This window comes from Geotrypetes seraphini, chromosome 2 (genome assembly GCF_902459505.1).
Source record: "Geotrypetes seraphini chromosome 2, aGeoSer1.1, whole genome shotgun sequence".
NCBI classification, from domain to species: Eukaryota; Metazoa; Chordata; class Amphibia; order Gymnophiona; family Dermophiidae; genus Geotrypetes; species Geotrypetes seraphini.
In genome coordinates this window covers 73258784-73273921 of record NC_047085.1, presented here as the reverse complement: position 1 = coordinate 73273921, position 15138 = coordinate 73258784, and the positions used below count along the sequence as shown (strand labels likewise).

The window sequence follows — 15138 nt, the reverse complement described above, 5'->3', positions numbered from 1 at the left end:
AAGGTGAAAGGGGGCAGACTCAGAAGTAACTTGAAAAAATACTTCATCAAAAGGATGGTGAATTTGTGGTACAGTCTCCTGGTGGAGGTGTGACTGAATTCAAGTGCTAGGCACAGTTGCTCCCCCACTCCCATCCCTCCGGTCAATAAAAAATAACTAGCGAGATAATTACATTTGCTGATGACACAAAGTTGTTTAAAGTTGTTAAATTGCAAAAGGATTGTGAAAAATTGTAAGAGTATCTTGTGAGACTGGGAGACTGAGTGTCAAAATGGCAGATGACATTTAACATGAGCAAGTGCAAAGTGATGCATGTGGGAAAGAGGAACCTGAACTGTAGCTATGTATTGCAGGGTTCCATGTTAGGAGTAACTGCCCAGGAAAAGGATCTTGGTGTCATCATTAATGAAACTTTGAAATCCTCAGCTCAGTGTGTAGCAGTGGCTAAGAAAGAAAATAGAATGTTAGGAATTATCAGGAAAGGAATGGAAAACAAAGATGAAAATATTATAATGCCCTTGTATCGCTCTATGGTAAGGCCACACCTCGAATACTATGTGCATTTCTGGTTCATCATATCTCAAAAAAGATATAGCAGAATTAGAAAAGGTACAGAGAAGGGCGATGAAAATGATAAAAGGAATGGACCGACTTTCCTATGAGGAAAGGCTAAAGTGGCTGTGGCGATGGCTCAGGAGCGATATGATAAAGGTCTAGAAAATACTGAGGGCCAGATTCTCAAAACTCACCATGCCTTTAACGATGGTCGTTAAACCGGTTCCAGACGGTTTAATGGGCCAGTATTTTACCTCCTGATTCTCAGAACAGCTCACCTTGGTCTTTTCTGAGCTTCCTAGCAGCTTCCATCTCTGCCATGCAAATGTAGTAAAACATTTAAAACTATTAAAATTGTATTACAATGCGGTCAGGGTCCAAAGCTTTTCAGCGGACTGCGTCCTAGAGGTTTTTATGTGGTTTGCCAAGTTTTAATATTAATAAAGTCCATCTCAGGAACATCATTTCTCCACATTGTTTTTTGTTTCTTATTTCAATGAGGTCATTAATATTAAAATGAGCACTCTGGATGATTCTTTATCATTGCCAGGTGATTCTCTAAACGAAGCTCTGGCTTTGAACAACCCAAAGTTACTGACTGGTCCAGGGGAGATGGTACTGCGAAAAGCGAATCTCAGGCACATGTATCAGGCTGTGGCTCATGATAAAAATTAAAAGAAACCACCATAAACATAACCACTATAAACGTAACGGGTAAAAAATTTCAAAAGCATGCACCTCTAGCGCATAAATTAGAGGTGCGTCTCGAGCATGTGTATTAAAGGCGTATCTTATGCGCACGCTCATTGAAAGCTGACAAATCGACCCTCCTCTCCCTTCCGTTCAATAGCACTGCCACGCCTCTGATGGACAGAATGACATAACATTTACTGGTAGTTCTCCGTCCCTCCTGTCCACCCATGCCTTTGATATGTGCCCATATTACGCTACAATAAGACACATGCACATTTACGCTTCTTTCTGTGGACTATTCTGCTCATGTGCCTATTGCTATCACCTGTGACTGCTCTCATGGCAATTAGGTGACCATCCACGAACCTCATTTGCATGCAAGGTTCTTTAAGAATCATTTGTCTTTTCTGAATCATTAGATTTACATCCACTATATACCCATCGGACTTTACCGGTGAGTTTCGAGAAACAGGCCCTGAGAGGAAGGGGTAGATGTGAATCACTTGTTTTACTCTTTCCAAAAATACAAGGACTAGGGGGCATGTATGAAGCTACCAGAGAAAATATTTCTTCACACAACATGTAATTAAACTCTAGAATTCATTGCTGGAGAATATGGTGAAATCAGGTAGCTTAGAAGGGTTTTAAAATGGTTTAGATAATTTCCTAAAAAAGAAGTCCACTGCTTATTCCTAGGATAAGCAGCATAAAATCTGTTTTACTACTTGGGATCTAGCTGGGTACTTGGGACCTGGGTTGGCCACTGTTGGAAACAGAATACTGGGTTTGATGGACCTTCGGTCTGTCCTAGTATGGCAATTCTTTTTTATTTATTTATTTCTAAGTTTTCAAATTATACAATCAAGATGAACTTGTACAAAAAGAGGATTCATGATAAGGAAAATTAACTTATCACAACAAAACTAAAATAAGCAAAGATTAGCTAACATAAATCTTCTCAAGTCCTCAAATAGATCCAAAATGTGATTCAAATGCGAGTTAACCAAAGAAAAATAATCTTTATGAAATCATTAGCTATCAGAGAGTAAGGACATTTATTCTATTAAGCACTCTCCTCCAATCGGGACAGGAAAGTCATCAGTTGGAGAGGTTTAAAGAAAACATACTTCTGAATTTTATAATGAATTACACATTTACAAAGGTCTCTAAGAAAAAAAGTTGCCCCTAAAGCCAAAACACTGGGTTTTAACAAAAGAAATTCTCTTCTACGCTTTTGAGTCTCTCTTGCTAAATCTGGAAACATTTGTATCTTATAACCTAGAAATTCTTTTTGCCTATGCTTATAGAACATTCTCATGCGCCAACTCTTATCAGGGGTAAGTGCAAGCATCTAATATAATAAAATGATAGGCCGCGCATGCGCACTAAAAAAATGTGTTCCCTGATCCATCGCGAAAACACGAGTGCGCATGCGCGGGTTTTACGTCACCACCTGCTCGCTTAATACGACACGGCTGCGGCAGGCAGCTTTCAAAAAAAAAAAAAAAAACTTACACATCTGCGGCGGCCTTCCTCACCCCCACCTCTCACTCTGCATGGTATCGGCTCCTCTCTCGAACTGCACCAGGATTGAGAGAGGAGCTGTGGTGCGCGGCTTTCAAATTTAAAAAAAAAAAATTACTCAGCTGCAGCGGCCTTCCTCACCCCCACCTCTCACTCTGCATTCTACCGGCTTCTCGAACTGCACCAGACTCTGCTGTTCTTCGGTCTGCCCTGCTCCTTGCCTTATATATTTTTAAGTTGAAAGACGAGGCAACGGCTCCTCTCAGGATCCCCACCTGCGTCGGAAGTCCAATGCAGTCGGGGATCTTGAGAGGAGCCGCCGCCACCGTGTCTTTCAACTTAAAAATATACTAAGGCAAGGAGCAGGGTAGAACGATCTTCAAAATGGCGGCAACTCGATTTCGAAAGCGTGCATCCCGGTCCCCGCGCCTGCCTATCCCCCCAACACAGCGCTTGAGGCGGTCCCCGGCTCTCGCCAAATCGCACGATTTCCTGCTACACGGAGCGGAGGCTGCCAGGAGGAGGGCTTTGAGACAAGCAGCTGTCGGCTGAGGGCAGACGCAGGGCCAGGAGCGGCTTACAGGAAGAGTCGGTTTCGGCCGCGAGCGGCGGCTGCCAGGAGGAGGCCTTCACAAAGCAGCGCTGGCGGCCCTCCTTCAAGGCAGCACAGCTAAAGCACTCGGGTAGGAAGGGAGGCCTACTACTGGACAGGGGGAGCAGGAAGAGGTGCTGATGGACGGGGGGGGCAGAAAAATGAAGGGAGGCCTACTATTGGACAGGGGGAGCAGGAAGAGGTGCTGATGGACGGGAGGGCAGAAAAATGAAGGGAGGCCTACTGCTGGACAGGGGGAGCAGGAAGAGGTGCTGATGGACAGGGGGGAGGTAAAACAAAGTGAGAAGGGCTGCTGCTGGATAAGGGGAGCAGTGAAGGGGTGGTGGTGGACACAGGGGAGGTAAAAGGAAGGGAGAATGGACAGGGGGAGCACGCAAGGGGTGGTGGTGGACAGCCAAAACAAAGACAGAAAGAAAAAAAGAAAGAAAGAAATCAAGTTTCAAGTTTATTAGGATTTTATATACCGCCTATCAAAGTTATCTAAGCGGTTTTACAATCAGGTACTCAAGCATTTTCCCTCTCTGTCCCGGTGGGCTCACAATCTAGCTAACGTACCTGGGGCTATGGAGGATTAAGTGACTTGCCCAGGGTCACAAGGAGCAGCGCGGCTAAGGAGACAGAGAGAGGAAGAAATAAAGACACACACACATATATATTCTAGCACCCGTTAATGTAACGGGCTTAAAGACTAGTCAACAATAAAGTAGCTGAGACAGACATTTCTCTATCTGACAATTCTGATACAGCTGAAATGTTCATAGGTTCTTGGTTTATTACTTATTGAGTATCTCGAGTCCTAGTCGGAAGATAATAAACTTGCGTAAAAGGTGGTAATGAAGACGCGGGAATTTCCAATATTTCTTGAAGATATCGTTTCAGCATTTCTCTAGGTGTTATCATGGAAACTTTTGGAAAATTGATCAATTTCAAGTTATTGTTCCTAGAGAAGTTCTCCAGTGATTCAATTTTCCTTCGTAAACTTATATTATATTTAATCAATTTCTCTTGGAGTTTCTTTGATGATCCTATATCTTCTTGTAAATTATTTGTTAAGGATTTAGAAACATCCATGTCTTTTTTTCAAATTCCCAATTTCATTATCATGATTCTTAATTTTCCCTTCTATTTGTTGGAACTGAGAATTAAAGGTTTTTCCCAAGTTAGAAATCAAGTACCAAAGAGATTCTAATGTGACTTCATGGGGTTTTTGAGGCAAGAAAAGTTGTAAATTTAATTGAGACTGCTCACCAACTGCTAGTTCTTCCTGTCTCTGTTCCACCTGGGATGATCTTACTCCAATTGATGTTAAATTTTCACTCTCCAAGTTCAGGTTCTCTTGAAAAAATTGAGAGCCCAAACTTCTGCTCTCCGGATTGATTTCTCTGGCCTCTGAGGTAGAGTGTCCTCCGTCTCCCGGCAACACCCCCTCCCGCGGAGAGCTAGTGGTGTGAGGCTGTAGGGGCGGTGCTCTGGCGTTGGGGCTTAGTGTTGTTTCTAGTCCCAAGGAGACTGCCTGCATCTCGCCTCATTGCAGCGCCTCCAGCGGGGAAACTACCGACGCCGCTGTCATGTCCTGCATCAACCGTAGGAGTTTGTCAAATGTTGCCGATTGCAGCAGGCCCAGAGCGCCGCGAGGCACCAGCCGCGCTCCTGCCTCTTCTCTTCGGCATCTGCTCAGAAAATATAATACTCATCGAAAAGGTAACAAAGGTAAATTATTGACAAATTTCCTGACGTCCTCTCGTCGAGCTTATGCGGCTGCCATCTTGGATCACTTGTCCCAGTATGGCAATTCTTATGTTAACTTATATTGTTAGGCTACTAGAAATTTTTTTAAAAAACCCCAACCCAAAACAAAAGCTTTGCCAGCGTAGATTATACTCACGGAAAACTGTTTAAGTCTTATTTGCTATCTCCCTCTCTCAGCCTGCAGAGATCTTGCACCAGGATGTTTAAAATAATAACAATAATAGCTTTATTTATATCACGTCATGTGGCTCCCAAATTCAGCAGAGTCCTCATTTCACAGTTCTAGTGTTACAAGTCCGCAGAAAACAACAAGACCTGATTTGGCAAAGCATGCACTGCACACACTAGGCCTCAAACATATCTGCACCCTGATTTCTAAGACTAGAGACTGCCGGGTCCTACTCGTCCAACAATAAAACTGTTAAAATTCTTCCAACCCAACAAGTTCCAAGCAGTTGCGACTCACGCTTTTTTATTTTTTCTTTAATTCACTCACCTTTGGAGAAGAAGCTGCAGCTCAGCACCAGAGACCAGGAACAGCCTGCACCAGCGGACGTGACGTTTGTCAACATAACCCCAGGTCTGAGAAAGCGAGACAACCATAGAAATGGTGGCTAGAGGCTAGAATGGTCCCGACTTTTGTGCTGCCGCTCTTTCCCCCAGCTCTAGAGGAAGAGAGACTGACGGGAGGAGCGTGGCGTCAGAGGGTGCTATGGCTGCCAGCGTGGGGGTGAAGGTCCGTTCTCCTTGCAGGGTGCCGGTGGTATTTCGGGTTGGCTCCTTGCCGGAGTTTCGTTGGTCGTTGTCCGGCCGCAACTCCGCAACCTCCAGCGGTAGGGCGCGTTTTGAGCATGACGAGTACTGCTTACAGCTGGTCAGGTAAAGAGCCAAGTGCCCTTGCAGAAGAGTTATGAAGCTTCTCTGGTTTTATTCAGCTATTCGGAGAGTTCCCCCCCCCCCCTGCCTGTTCTAGTTATCAAAAAAGCATAACAAATGCTAACACATTTGATGGAAAATTTTTAAAAATCCACTGTACTGCTGTATTTGATATAACATTCTTAACTTATAATATAGTTCGTGCTCATAGACCTAGTGACGAGTCCAACTTTGTGTACACCTTGAGCTTACAATAAGAGACTAATCATCATATTTCACATTTAATGTTGAATATAAAAATCAAACTTGAACTGATTCGAGGTCTGACATGGACAAGCTTTGAGAGAAGAACGTTTTTAACAGAAAAATTCTTCGGAGATTAAAACATAAGCTTATTATTAAAACATAAGATAACCCAACGGTTATCTTAAACAGTCTATGGAAACATGGACTATGTCGGGACCCCGAATCCAATCTAAAAAAAACAACAAACCAAGGCAGGTCGCCTACACTATAGGCATCTGTCATGGGTGCAAGGAGGCACCTAGGGATGCACACTTAAGCTCGCCCAAGGTTGTGCATGGTTGTGCAGCTAAAATGTAGACCATTAAAATCCTGGCCTACATTTCAAATAGATGTGGTGGCTAAGCTGATGGTGGCATGGAAATCTCCATGCTGTGATCAGCTGAGTGGCCGCAGCAGGGTACCCCATGCCTACTCCCTCCTGCCAGCACCCCCGAACCCCTGACACTGTTTGCAGCAGGAAGGATGCCCAACTCTCCCATCACCACCCCTGAACCCCCTGCAAAGTTCCCTGGTAGAAGGGATGCCCACTCCTTCCTGCTGGAATCCCCAAAACAACCCACTCCCCCACCTGTGATAAGCAGGCAGGATGCCCACTCCCTCCTTTCAACAGGCCCCCCACCAAACCCATGACACCGATCCCCCCACGGCACCCCCATTACCTTTTGTAGTTCAGCCGGCCGGAGGGATGCCCGCCTCTTCACAATGGCGGGGCTTCTCCTTCCCAGTGCATCCTGAGGGGCCTGAGGCCCTGATTGACCCAAGTGCCTAAGACCCTCCCATAGACCCCTCTCGGTGCATTCCAGAATGCACTGGGAAGGAGGCCTAAGACTCCAGTTGGCCCGGGTGCCTAAGGCCCTTCCTCTGAGAGGGACCTTAGGAGCATGGGCCAATCAGGGCCTTAGGCCCCTCCACTCTATGAGCGTCGGGAGCAGTGCGGAGTATTCAGCACTACTCCCTGCGCTAATAACCACTATCGCGGTTTAGTAAAAGGGGGGGGGGGGGTTGTTGCTCTACTATACTCTCTCATGCCATGGTTGCCACACAATGTTAAAAGACTTCAATAGAACAAAAATGTATGGTTTTCAAAGTATCATCAACCTAAATCTCTAAAAGGAAAACCAGTAGTATAACAAATAATTGGTATGGTTTTGTTGTACTTTCTCCCAAATATATCTACGGTAAATGTGTTTAATTATATATATATATATATATATATATATATATATATATATATATATATATTTCCTATGGGGTGATATGCCTCAGGGTCTGGAGCCATGTGCCCATTGTGGGTTCTCTCATGGAGAGATTTTCATTTTCGCTCCTGTTAACATCATGGGCTTCCTTCCACCCTCCTTCCTAACTTTTTTTAAATTATCTAAATTTTATTTTTTCAATCAACTAATTTAAAAATAACAAAGATACCGTAACTCTTCTTTGTATAGATATTGATCTTTCTGACTTCAAAAGTCTAAATTGATTCACTTTCTATAGCACTGTATTTCCACACCAACCAAATTATTTCTTCAAGGAACCAACAATGTGATACAAAGTTTCTTTTAAACAGCTTATCTTAAAGCATGTAGATCCTTATTACTTATCTTAAATAACATCTGCTATGAGATTTTTTTTTGTATTCTTATCTCGACTGAAACCTGTATCGCTGAGTACTTTGTACTTTATTTTTCTTTCCTCTCCGACACTGTCAGCTTTTCATGGGGCTCTTTCCACAACCGCTGCATCAGGGATTCTTGCAGTGGATCTTACGGGAGCAGTGCAGCTAGTTGGAATTGGCATAATACAGTACAATAAAACCAAATACTGTATAGTGAGATTTTAACAGTATAAAATTATAATAATCTCCTCCTCCCAACAATGTACTCCCTTTAGTAGAACTTAGAAGACAAACCAATTGTCTTTTCCACTGCCACCAGTATCTTTTTTGAATCTCACAAGATTTTAAATGCTCTGGCTGCATCTTTGGTTGCAGACCAGAAAGATAGGCCATCAGCTTGAAGTATGTGGGGCTTTCTGTTTCCTCTTCACTATTGTTCTTCTAAAAACAGATCAACCAGTTTCCTGCTTCCCCCAAATAGTCTTGGTTTCTCCCACCATTGATCCTAATTGCTTTCCAAATTTCCATTTGTAGCTTTGATGCACTAGGAGAGGGGGAATAAGAATGCATATAGAGGAGAATCACCCTTCCACAATAGTTAATAAGATTATTTTTGTTTGCTCTAAGGTAATTTATTTCATTGGTTTCAATTTATAAATTACATACGTCTAATTAGATCTGGTTATTGTGGTTACACAGCATGGGATTATAATGTCTGTCTGCTCAGTCACTAAATACATTTATGTTTCTCCCAAATCAAAATAGTTTTATTGGAAGTCTGATTGAGATGTCTAATGGTCAGATTGCACGTCACTGGTGGTGGTGGGCATCTTGTCTCTTGGTTGTCGTGACATTTTAGGATAGTATCTGTATTATAAAGGGATCTGAAATGTACTTCCCCATTTAAAACGTTTTACCTTCAAAGTTCACTGGCTTCAGTAATGGTGCTTTGCCAATCTGTGCAGTCTTTGTTTCTAGTGCTCATCCAGTGAGGGTTCGGAATGGGTGGGGTGAACATAGCTCAGCACCAGAAAACCTATCTCATCTTTTCTCTCTGCTAAACTTTGGCTGAAACAGGTTGGCTTTCCAGACAGACAATTTTTGACAATCTGAAAACTATAAATGCTTTTTCAGCAAAACTTTCCACCTCATGAGACTTGATTTCTTACTCGTTTGTTCTCAACAGATGTCATGTGACCAACAGATATTTGTCCAAGAGTAGGCAATGTGGTTTTGTTTGTAGGTTTTGCAGGTGCATCACTTCCCAGTCTCTTTCCTTAACACGCAGTTATTGCTCATTTTCTTTCCTATGTAGCTCATGGTTAACTACTGTTCTACGTATGTAGAGTTATCTACAGACTTCACTGTTTGAAGCCAGCTGCTGTTCTTGTGACACAGAAATGAGACTTAATTCACAGTTTACAAAACTGAGTGAACAACAATTTAGGAGCCCCAGAATTGGAGCTTATCTATCCCTCTTATTTAACCTATTTCATACACTGCCAAAGTTGGATGCTGGCTCCTTGGCTACAGCTTTAGTAGTTTAGTAGTTATATAGTTAGTTAGGAAGCACATTGGTACCTGTTTTGGCTACAAGCTCAATGTGTAATATCTTCAAACTTAGGACTCCTTTTACAAAGGTGCGCTAGCGATTTTAGCGCGCGCTAGCTGCTACCGCCTCCTTTTAAGCAGGCGGTAGTTTTTCGGCTAGCACACGCTAATCTTGTGCATGTGCTAAAAACACTAGCACACCTTTGTAAAAGGAGCCCTTAGGGTTTTTGTGATCTGACCTAGTGAGCCCAGACATTTGGGTTTACAGCAGGGGTGTCCAACCTGCGGCTCAGTGAAGTATTTTGTGCAGCCCCGGTCGAGGGTGATGCAGTGTTTTCCTCTGCTGCCCTCGGGTGTTTACCATCTTGCTGGCTCCTTCCTCTGTCTTGCTGCAGCGTTTGTGCATTTGTGCGGCCCCAGAAACATTTTTTTCGGCCAATGCGGCCCAGGGAAGCCAAAAGGTTGGACACCCCTGGTTTATAGGATAACCCACAATGAGTATGCATGAGATAAATTTGGATATACTGGGTATATACTGTAAGATGCATTTCCTGTATTTTGGCTGTTCTGAAAACCAGGGCATGTTTGGGAAACTTTCTACAGTATTTGCCTAACAGTAACTCTGTATTTGTAGAAAGCGAGATAATGAAGGATTTCTGTGTTCGTTACTACTGCCCACTGAGTCTCGCCGTGCTGCTTTGGCATTAAGGGCCTTCAATGTGGAACTGGCTCAGGCAGGTATTAAATCCACTTTCTGAAACTGTGAAATATGAAAGATGGTGTGCTTTTGCAGATATGATATCCTGGGAGAAATCAAGTTTTATTTTATTTTTATTCACTAATGCAGTGATTCCCAAACCTGTTGTGGGGGAACCCCAGCCAGCCAGGTTTTCAGGATATCCACAATGAATGAGCATGAAAGAGATTTACATACCAAGGAAGCAATATATTACATTACCTTACAAAGTTTTTTATATTCTGCCATAGCCCTAATGAGTTCCAGGTGGATTACAATAAAGCAGTTGACCGGAAACAAACCTGGTTAAACAGGCAATATTGAAAAAAATCATAAAAACAACTAGTTCAAAAATTTCTTGAATACAACAGTTTTTTATAAGCTTTCTAAAAATTAAATAATTAGTTTCTGATCTAACATTGAGAGGAAGTTTATTCCAAATAGTCAGAGCTTGATAACTAAAAGAAACACTAAGTTGACGGAATAGCTTAATTGATTTAGGTGATGGAAATAGTAAACAGAAATGATTTAGTTACTGTATTTTTCGCTCCATAAAATGCATTTTTTCCCCCCAAAAAGTGGGTGGACATGTAGGTGCATCTTATGGAGCGAATATAACCCCCCCCCGGTACCTTTTTAAAATTCTGGTCCAGCACTGTTTCGACAGGAGTTTTCCGCGCTCCTGCCTCTCCCTTGCTGGACGGCTGCCTTCTCCTCTCGCAGTAGAGCGGCGCACAAGGCAGGCGCGAGCTTTTTGTGCTCCTGCCTGGCCTTGCGCTGCTCCCTGAATGGCTGCTATCAGTTCTCGCAAGTCTTGGAACTGCAGAGAGAGAAAAAAATTGGCTGAAAGATACATCACTTTAAAAATAAAACCTGGGCTATCAAGCTGACCTGAAGGTTCTCCTACTTTCTTTTATACCTATTTCTGCATGAAGAACTGAACCCTGGCCCTTTGGGTATTATTTACTTTTTAAAAAGTGTACAAACTGCAAGCTTAAAAATAGGACAAAACTGAAAGTAACACTGAAAAATATTCAAGGCAAAAGAGAACAGAAACCTTAACTTTACTGTTCCTGTTTTGTAATTTTTATATACGAGATGAGGAGGGGGGCTGCCTGCATACCACTAGACCAGTGGTCTCAAACTCAAACCCTTTGCAGGGCCACATTTTGGATTTGTAGGTACTTGGAAGGCCACAGAAATAAATAGTTAATGTCTTATTAAAGAAATGACAATTTTGCATGAGGTAAAACTCTTTATAGTTTATAAATCCTTCCTTTTAGCTATGTCTTAATAATAATATTGTCATTTAAAACTAAAGAGACATATGATCAAGAAACTGTTTTATTTTACTTTTGTGATTATGATAAACATATCTAGGGCCTCAAAATAGTACCTGGCGGGCCGTATGTGGCCCCCGGGCCGCGTGTTTGAGACCACTGCACTAGACCTATCCTGTACCCTGTTCCGGCCTACTACTAGAGGGGAGACACAGTACAGGGCAGGGCAGTGGGACAGGGTACAGAATTTTGGTTCAGAATTTTTTTTTTCTTGGTTTTTCTTCCTCTACAGGTAGATGCATCTTATGGTCAGGTATATCTACCAATCATTAAGGAAACTAAATCCAGCAAATAAGGAGGCACTAGGCCTTGTAAAATATAAAAACCAATAGACAGAGCTTATAAGTTATCCTAGCAAAAATTGGTAACCAATGTAATTGAATAAAGTAAGGTGTAATTCTTTCATATTTGGGAATCAAGAATATAACTCTTAACTGCAGTATTTTGAACAGTTTGTAATCTCTTTAGGAGTCTTGCAGTACACCCAAGATAAACTATGTTACAATAATTCAATTACAAAAGAATTAGTGAAAATGCTGAAATAACAAAACATTTTCTAACTAATCTTAATTTCCTTAAAAGCCCCCCAATTTTTTTACTCACAAAATTAACCTGATATTCCATAGTTAACATATCTAGTTGAATTCTCAATACTCTAGTTTGCATTTCAAATTTATAGCCATTCTGACAGAAAGAGGACAAAAGATCTGATCTAACTAAACCTGTCAGACCCAACCAAAGGAATTTGGGTTTTTCTGTATTTATCTTTAATTTATGAGCAATAATCAATTGTTCAACTGTAGTGATCAAACATTTCAACATTCTCCAATCTGAATCCTTACTATTGAAAGGTAAAAGAATGCTGATATCATCAGCATAAATATAACTTGAAACATTATAACTTTCGAGTTCTAAACCTAACGAGTGCATCATAATATTAAATAATATTGGAGATAGGGGAGAGCCCTGCGGTACACTATAATCCAATGACCAGCTTGTCAATAAACAACCATTCATTTTAACCCTGTATGATCTATGAAATAAAAATCCTTTAATCCAATTTAATACTGTACCTTCCAAAACCCAATCCTGTAAGATCTGTAATAATAGTTTGTGATCAACAAGATCAAATGCACTTGAAAGATCAAATTGAATAAGTATTGCAGTTTGACCTAAACTCAAAATAAATCTGCCTCTAGCTACTAAAGAGCAAAGCAATGTTTTTCCGTACTATAGCCCGCTCTAAATCCAGATTGAATGGGGTGGAGCAAGTTATAGTGTTCTAAATATTCAGTCAATTTGGTTGTAACCCAAACTTCCATAAGTATTGTAAAAACTGGAATAGTTGAAACAGGCCTATAATTTGTAGTATCCTGTACTTTATATATATATGCAAATTGATATACTAGTGATATGTCCTTGGCTCTGCTTTTGTTCTATTTATCTGTGATATGTAACAAACTTGCATCAATGATTCTATTGAGACCAATATATATAAACAAAATTGCCTGTTCATGTACTGTAGGTAAATGAGTGGGATCATGTAAGATTTTTTCATAGATTGATTCATTCAGTATTCAACTGAAGGCTTCCATAGTTGTAAAAGAGCTTCTTTTTTTTTCTATTCTTTGTATTGATCATGTACTGTACAGCCTTTTTCAATAATAAGAATTTTTAAAAAAAGAGGACTTTTTTTTTTAGAGTGAGAGATGAGAGTGGTAGAAAAGAGAAATTGGCTTGAGGTTTGTGGCTACTGAAAATAAAGATCCCAAATTACAGCTCCAGTACTGCTTTAGTTCTCTTCTGCTCTGCCTCATTCTAGCAGTGAGAGTTGATGATAGATCTGGACTACTGGAGCTAGAGCTGGTGGAGCTCTGCCATCTAATAACTTGGTGCTTCTCTGTGCTGGGGCAGGCTTGCTGGTCCCCTATAAACTTTCTGTTTGTGAATGACCTGGAATCTATGGGAAGTATAATTAAACATCAGAGTGAAATCGGTTGTGAGCTGACATGAACCTTATTTCCTCAAGGTAAAAGACATGGTATCTCAGAAGGACATTGGACTCATGAGAATGCAGTTTTGGAAAGAAGCTGTAGATGATATGTACCGTGATAACCCACCTCATCAGCCGGTTGCCATGGAACTTTGGAAGGTACCAAAAGATTACTTAGTGTGATTTTGCAGTGATCTATTTCATCTGATTTTTAGAGGGTCATTAAAGTCTAACTTTGAGAGTTAAGAGCTTAAATTAGCTCCTTTTAAAAACTTAGAATCTTAAGAATGAGAAGCTCTGGATTTTCAGTTTAGGGCAAGGAAAAAGTTAGAAGTGTATCACTGATTTTCATCACTAGGCACTTAACTTAGTATCCTAAATCCAGGCAAACCAATTGTAGGTCTAAATTAAGTCTCCTATTATAGGATCTTAAATTTTAAGAATATTTACAGTTGAAAATAGGCACCTAACATAGGCATCTTTATCCCTCACACATATACATCTCAGGGTACTGAAAGAACACAAACATTAAATTGCTGATCTGCTGTTAGTGATCTGTAACCTGTCGTTAAAATAGTCTGTAGTACCTGAAGATAGGAAGGTGGCCAATGTTTGGCCAATTTTTAAAAAGGGTTCCAGGGGAGATTCGGGAATTTATAGTGGAAACAATTATAAAAAATAAAAGTGTGGAACATGTAGACAAACGTGATTTAATGAGACAGAGACCAATCCTGGACCTCAAAGCAGTCAATGTGACCCTCAAGGTCTCCTTCTTCAGGATGGAAACGGTGTGTTCTGTGATCGCTTCTGTAGCGCCTGGGGAATTCTTGGCGACTCTGGACTTGATGGAGGCCTATTTTCATATTCCCATTTTTCTGGAGCATAGGAAATATCTGAGGTTCCATGTTCTGCAGCAGCACTTCCAATTTGTGGCCTTGCCCTTTGGGTTGGCAATTGCACTCAGGACATTCACCAAGATGATGGTAGTAGTGGCAGCCCACTAACGGAAACTCAGGATTCAAGTCCATCTGTACCTGGACAACTGGCTCATCAGAGTCCAGTCGGAGTCCGAGAGGCATCAGGTGGTTCACCAGGTCATTTCACTGCTTCATTGCCTAGGCTGGGTGATCAACTTTTGAAAGAGCCAGCTCGTTCTGACACAGGACTTAGAATAACTGGGGGCCTGCTTCACCACATGGCAAAACAAGGTCTTTCTGCCCGACTCGCACCAGGAGTAGCTTCATCAGCTGCTACATTCCTTCTTGGAGACTCTTCTCAGATTGCCTGGCAATACCTGCAGGTCCTGGGATCCATGGTTGCGACCATAGATGTGGTTCCCTGGGCAAGAGCCCACCTGTGCCCGCTGCAGGATGCACTTATTTCCTATTGGAGTCCGGAGAGGGATCTGTTGCATGCCCAGCTCCCTTGGATGGTGAAGGTCTCGGAACAGTCTGGCCTGGTGGTTGAATCCTCCTTCTCTGTCCTGGGGTCTTCCCCTCTGGGTCCCCATCTGGGTGATCATGATGATGGATTCCAGCCTGTACAGCTGGGGGGCTAAGGGCCAGTGGTTCCTGTCTGAGAGGAAGT

The 15138-nt window shown here is 41.9% G+C and overlaps 2 protein-coding genes across 9 annotated transcripts in view; one reads left to right on the top strand and one right to left on the bottom strand.

The window, feature by feature from the left end:
* INTS8 (integrator complex subunit 8) overlaps positions 1–5778 on the bottom strand; it is a 220343-nt gene extending 214565 nt beyond the window's left edge. For 3 of the 4 annotated variants that reach the window (XR_004538292.1, XM_033933169.1, XM_033933168.1), the window contains exon 1: positions 5631–5777. The gene's annotated coding sequence lies outside the window, so the exon portion shown is untranslated. Of the gene's footprint in view, positions 1–5630 lie in introns of all 4 variants that reach the window. The other variant, XR_004538293.1, reaches the window with a different exon arrangement.
* Positions 5779–5818: 40 nt separating this feature from the next.
* The window catches only part of NDUFAF6 (NADH:ubiquinone oxidoreductase complex assembly factor 6), a 59232-nt gene continuing 49912 nt past the window's right edge, over positions 5819–15138 (top strand). The window contains exons 1-3 of one of the 5 annotated variants that reach the window (XM_033933173.1): positions 5819–5967; positions 10117–10220; positions 13588–13710. In XM_033933173.1, coding sequence (XP_033789064.1) covers positions 10200–10220; positions 13588–13710 — 144 coding nt within the window. In that variant the 5' untranslated portion in view covers positions 5819–5967; positions 10117–10199. Of the gene's footprint in view, positions 6014–10116; positions 10221–13587; positions 13711–15138 lie in introns of all 5 variants that reach the window. The other 4 variants (XM_033933171.1, XM_033933175.1, XM_033933172.1 and 1 more) reach the window with 4 other exon arrangements.